The sequence below is a fragment of the Peromyscus leucopus genome, chromosome 10 (assembly GCF_004664715.2).
Source record: "Peromyscus leucopus breed LL Stock chromosome 10, UCI_PerLeu_2.1, whole genome shotgun sequence".
Taxonomy (NCBI): domain Eukaryota; kingdom Metazoa; phylum Chordata; class Mammalia; order Rodentia; family Cricetidae; genus Peromyscus; species Peromyscus leucopus.
In genome coordinates, this window is record NC_051071.1 from 84,795,589 (window position 1) to 84,801,588 (window position 6,000).

Here is a 6,000-nt window from a genome sequence, read left to right on the forward strand (position 1 = left end):
GGCAAGAAGAATCTCCAGTTCCAGACTGGCTTGAGCTACAGTGAAACCCTGTCTCCAAAAAAAAGCAACCAACCCAACAAGCAAAACATCTGTATTGTTCCTCTCCAAACAAAACAGATACCTGACTTTCTCCAGAGGCAAATTCTATTTTCAGTCATTCAAATACACTTAAATTACTAATAGGCAATTTTCCTTACTAAAATGATCTAAAAACTGAGCTCTAGTGCCAGGCAGTGGTGGCAAATGCCTTTAATTCCAGCACTTGGGAGGGAGAGGCAGACGGATCTGTCTCAAAAAACTAAAAAAGAAAAAAAAAAGATAATTACCTAAGGAATGTTGAGATAGGGAGAATAGTCTTCCCCTAGGGAACAGTATACCAGTTCAGTTAGTTAGTCAAAACAAAAGGTCAGCCCTGAAAACATATACATACAAGTAACTATAATTATTATATAGACTGAGTGGGTTGTACTTACGTGTTTAGAAATACAAAGCTACACAGAGAAACCCTGTCTTGAAAAAAAACCAAAAAAAAAAAAAAGAGAGAGAGAGAAGGTAGTTTAAAGGTTTCACAAACCAGACATGGCAGCTCATACCTGTAAGCCCAGCACTTTGGAGGCAGGGCCATTCGGAGTTAGAGGCTAGTCTGTGCCAATACAAATTTCAGGACAACCTTGATACCGAAAGAGACTAAATACGGAGAGGGGTTGGGGGTAACCACTAAGAATCAACAAAAAAGACAATAGAGTTGGTAGGTAAAACTAACCTGAGCATGGGCTCAGCAGTTAAGGGCAGTAGCTGCTCTTCCAATGGACCCAGTACCCATATGGCAGCAGCCCACAACCGTCTGTATTCCCAGCTCCAGAGTATTCAAGGCCTGAGGACACTGCATGAATGCAATGCACAGACATACATGTAGCCAAAACACCTACACACACACACACAGCTAGCCTGGGCTACAAAGCAAGACCCCATTTAAAAATAACAAAGTATTTTAAGTTTTAAAAATTCTTACTAAGTAAGCTAATTGATGTGGACCAAAAAATTGCAGCATAATTTAATTTAAAAAAAAAAGATTTCTACTGAATAATGCAAGATCAAATTGTGTGTGTATGTAATGTTTTCTTCTTTTTAAAAAAAGATTCATTTTTTTATGTATGTGTGTATATGCCACGTGTGTGCAGGTTCCCAAGGAAGCTAGAAGAAGGCATCAGATCCCTGGAGCTGGAGCTCAAAGGAGCCGTGAAGCTGCCTCACATGGGTGCTGGGAACTCCAGACAGGTACAACACTCGTAAGGGATGAGCTATGTCTTCAGACACACTTTTAATATTCTCTACATTGATTTATTTGTTGGGGGAGCACACTTGCCATGAGGAAGTCAGGGAACAAGTTGACAGTGGTGTTCTCCTATCACCGTGTGCATCCCAGGGGACTGAACTCAGGTTCAGGAGTGCTAGCATGGCCAGTGCTTTACCTGCTAAGCCATATGGCTGGCCCCTCAAATTGTATTTTTAGTGAACAACAATCATTAAATCTTCTAAGCACCCTTCAAACAGTTGCTTTAGACATTCTTTGGCTTCTCATTCTTCCAGTGGGTGAAAGCCGAAGTCCAGACTGTGCACACACATTCAGACAAGGTATTTGCCTGTATATACACAGTATACCCTATGTTAATATATGAAGTACTTCATTTTACTTTGTAGACAACTTGAGAAAGAAAAATCCACTGCTACTCATATAAGTTCCGCACGCTAACCGATTGCGCCACTGGAGCTCCAGCTCCTCATAAATATAGCTAGTAGGCAATTCTTAAATATCAACCTGTTTGCTCTCCTAATTCAAGGTCACTGACCCAACCTTCTACCACTGAAGTTGAGGAAATAAGGAGGACCCCAAATCAGTGTACAAAATTCCAGTATCACTCCTGTTGTACACAAGGAGACTGGCTAAGGACCCAGCAGCACACTTAGGACAGTCAGGACCCTCAGGTGACCAAAGTAAGCCGGGGCCACTCTAAAGGTCAATCAAGCCTTAAGATCAAGGTGGCAGTGCTCCAGTTACCTGGACAAAGACGCGGCATCTGCACTCTAACAGGTTTCAGTATCTTTATCAGGTTAATGTGCTCAAGGCTTGCATCAAGCTTCATGTAAAGGTTAACTCACAAGCAGAATGGAAGTTCACTTGTAGTATACAGCCTATTATAAAATCTTCCATAGCTTCGCTCTCTGAATTCATGAAATTAGATGGAGACAGAGAAGAAATTCCCTTTAAAACTGAGCAGAAAATATGATTTACAGTATCAACTGTTATTTGCCAAGTGGCCGGTTCAAAGGTGCCACCCCAAGGATGACAGCGCCATCTAAATTTTTTTTGATTGCTCCAACAGTGGTCCATATGTTCAAAAATAGGTGAGGACCCACACCCCAACAAGTTAGACCATGCTCTGTCACCAACATCAAATGTGGAAGAAAATGCCAATGCTCTGCCTCCCCCAAAGAAACACAACTCCCTGAACTGCTGAACACCATCAGCCAACCCCCCCAGAGTGGGTATTTTAAGTATTCTATCAGGAAATCATGATAAGTACTAGCGGTTCCTCTAGGCCTCAGCAGCAGCCTTAGGTGTAAGCGAACTCAGCCCTTGATACTCAAAAAAATAATGTTGATGTCATTAGGAGGCTACTGATTCTTTGCACTCCGGACAAGTCATTCTTGATCCGCAACGCATTTCCTCCCCCAGCTCCCAAATAAAGAGCTCTGCAGACAGAGAGCCCCCGGGTACCCCCCTTCTCCTGTACCTCCAGAGGCTGCTGCTTTCTCCACCCTCCGGCTCTGAGGAGCGGGCTCCAGAAGGTCCCGGGCAATTCCGTGCCCGGGGAAGTGCTTGTTTTGCCAGTGCACGGTAGCTCTGTCCAGCTGCTTCCTTTCCCAGTTTGCCCGAAAAGAAGCACTACAGGGTACCCGGGGACCCAGGAGGGAGCCGGGGTGGCGATGTCGCCGCGGCTGCCGCCTCTGGTATGTCAGGGGCCGGGATTGTATTTCGAAAGATCCGCCATTTTCACCTCGTCATCACCATCACAGCTCAGCAGCTTCCCCCGACAGCCGAGCCCCGGCCGCCGCCGCCGCCGCTGCCGCCGCCGCCGCCGCCAGTCACCTCCCCCTTCCTCCTGCTCCCGCCCCGGCCCGCCCTCCCGAGCAGCACACACCCACATATCCGGGGAAACCTCCCGCCCGCCCCGCCAACCTTCAAACGCGCACCGGAGGTTCTAGGGCTCACCGGCGAGCCGAGCCAGAGCCAGACCTAGCACCCCAGGACCAGACACCCAGCTCCCGCGGGCCCTGCAGGAACGCCAACGGGAGTCGTGATACCTGCGAGATTCCAAGTCCTAGATATCTGTTAAGAGGGCAAGCCCAAGCGGAATCTGACACAAGAACAGAAAAGACCCCAAACTCTTTCATTTCCAGAAAAACACTTGAGATGGCAGACCGTGTTTTGTGTACATTTCGGAGACGGAGACCTTTAACGTCACTCAGCAACTTTGGCACTCTTCTCCACCCCCAGAACTACTTTGACAGTACAGCTATTTCCATATGCGTGTCTGACTCTCGGGCACCCCTTAATTACAGGTGCTGATCCTACCATGTTTTGTTTTGCTCTGCTTTTAATTTTTAAGAATAGAGTTCTGAACTATTCCCCTCTCCACTTAACTTGGGCCATTTCTGTCCATGAACAACACCATTACGTCGTTGGTTTAAGTTGTACAAGTGCCACTAAATTTACAGTGTATTGAATTAAAGTGATTAATTCCAACTGTGGAGACATGAACGAAACCTGAATGATCGCCTTCTAACATACAGAAAACACAGCTCTTCGCTAGAATCCCTTGCCAAATGGTTTTAGGATCTAAGTTTCCAAATTAAGAACCATCTGCTGCTGATACACTTGTTCAATGCAATGAAAATAAACAGCTTGCTTTAGAACAAGATTCCGGAATGACCTATCCACCCCTTCCAGTTCCTCTCCTCGTTTAGTTTAATAAGTAGCCAAAAGAGGATACAAGGAATGCTTAATCAACTAAGGAATAAGAACACATAAGCTGCAAGGCTTCTTAATGGGACCAGCATTCTCCAAAAATTAGCGGTTTAATTTCAGAAAGTCTTAATAATTGCCAATTCAAAAGCTGTATTCTTTTATCATTCAGCTACAACATAAGCTCTAAAATTGAATCTCAGGGTTGTGAACAGGGCTATTCTACTGTCTTAAGTTTACCTAAGAATAAGGTAGAAGCAGAAGCCATTTCATTTCCCTACCTTGTTTGAATGACAACTCCATATAAAAGTCAGCAGGCTCTGGCTTACTCAAGCGCTGTCTCCCACCCACTCCCGGCGCGTTTTTATACACAGCCCGCTAGAGGCTGAGCGTATAAAGGGTTCCCAGTGCCTTCATCTTTCAACTTTATTCCCCCACCAACAGCCGGGTCTACCGGCACTCGGATGGTTGTTTACCGTTGCTTGGCCAGGCTGAGTCCCAGCCCGCTCCCTTCCCCCGTGCACCGCGGGGACATTATGACATTTGGCTGGTGGGCTTCGCGAGGGAAACGGACACACACCCCGAGGAGTCCATACAAAGGGGCGTAGGAAGAACGCGGCGGCGGGCAGCAGCGAAAGGAGGCGCTGGTACGAAATGACACAGCAGCAAAACCGGTTCCCAGAAGCCCGGGGCCGGTGGCTGCTTCCCGGGCCGCGCCGAGAGCCTGTCAACAGCCGCCGGGCCCTTCCTCCCGAGCGCGGAGCGGGCGGCGCCGACCCCGCCGAGTGACAGCCGCGCTCTCGGGCGCCAGGCGGCTCGCGGCCGCGCCCCGACGACCCTCCGCCCGCCGCGGCCCACCGGCCCAGCTGCCCGGGAGCCGGCCGGCCGGCGCTCCCGGCTCGCGCCACCTCCCCGCGGGCCCGGCGCCGGTCCCCGCCGCTCAGCCCCGGCTCTCCGGAGCTGACACTCACCCGAGCCGGCGGCGCCGCCGCCTCCTTCTCGCGCCGCGCTCCCGGGGCTCCCAGCAGCCGCGGCGGCGGCGGCGCCTCCGAAACACAGACCCGGGTTTGTTCAAAATCACGCGCCCAGCGCCATTCCACCGCCGCATCCCATAATACGCCGGGCGCCCCGCCCCGCCCGCCCGCCCGCGCGCCGCCCCGCCCCGCCCCGCCCCTGCGCCGCCCCGCCCCCGCCGGCAGCCGCCGCCCCGCCCCTTCCGCGCGCCGCCCCGCCCCCTGGCAACCCGAGCCGCGTCATTGCGCAAGGCTGGTGGGGAGCGCGCTCGGGCTCCACGTGACTCCTCCTGGGGCCTCCGTCAAGGCGAAGGCCCGGAGCGGGGACCCCGCAGGTTCACGCTCCCGGCTTCGGTGACAAGACCACACAGTAGGTGCGGTTTCCAGCGCGCCCCCGGGGCCGCTTGGGGATGAGCTTGAGTGAGGCGGGAGTCGACATCCTTTCTCGAATGCCAATCTCTTCAGGGTTTAGACATGAATTTTGGGAGGAGCGCCAAAATGCTCCTGGAGAGGAGCAGGCAGAGTTAAACTTACTTTGAAAGGGAGTTTTTGATATTTCGATTTGCAAGACAGTCCACATCTTATACGAATACAGCATGGATTCTTTGTATTCAATCATTGTGGAATATCGTTTAAGAGGTGTTGCATTCGTTTTATGCTGTGGAACATTTGTTTAACGATGCAAAGTCGTGATGCATTCTTTTACGTCGCTTTGCATTGGTTTAACTCTGTGAAGCTGTGTTACTTTGCCTGTCTAAAGCACGTGACTGGGCTAATAAAGAGCTGAATGGCCAATAGCTAGGCAGGAGAGAGAAATGGGCGGGGCTGGAAGGCAGAGAGAATAAATGAATAAGACAGGAGATGATCCAGGAGGAAGGGGAGGAGAGGAGAATGCCAGGGGCCAGCCACCCAGTCAGCTATGGAGTAAGAAAGAAAGAAAAGTATATAGAATAGAGAAAG

General features: G+C 50.2%; 1 protein-coding gene across 7 annotated transcripts in view; it reads right to left on the reverse strand.

The window, feature by feature from the left end:
* Lin54 (lin-54 DREAM MuvB core complex component) overlaps window positions 1-5,143 on the reverse strand; it is a 73,114-nt gene extending 67,971 nt beyond the window's left edge. Inside the window, exon 1 of one of the 7 annotated variants that reach the window (XM_028867265.2) lies at window positions 4,999-5,143. Coding sequence is in view for 3 of the 7 variants with exons in the window: in XM_037209219.1 (XP_037065114.1) it covers window positions 4,309-4,330 (22 nt within the window). In the remaining 4 variants the exon portion in view is untranslated. Of the gene's footprint in view, window positions 1-2,795; window positions 3,126-4,308; window positions 4,727-4,998 lie in introns of those variants that run through there. The other 6 variants (XM_028867269.2, XM_037209219.1, XM_037209221.1 and 3 more) reach the window with 6 other exon arrangements.
* Window positions 5,144-6,000: the final 857 nt, after the last annotated feature.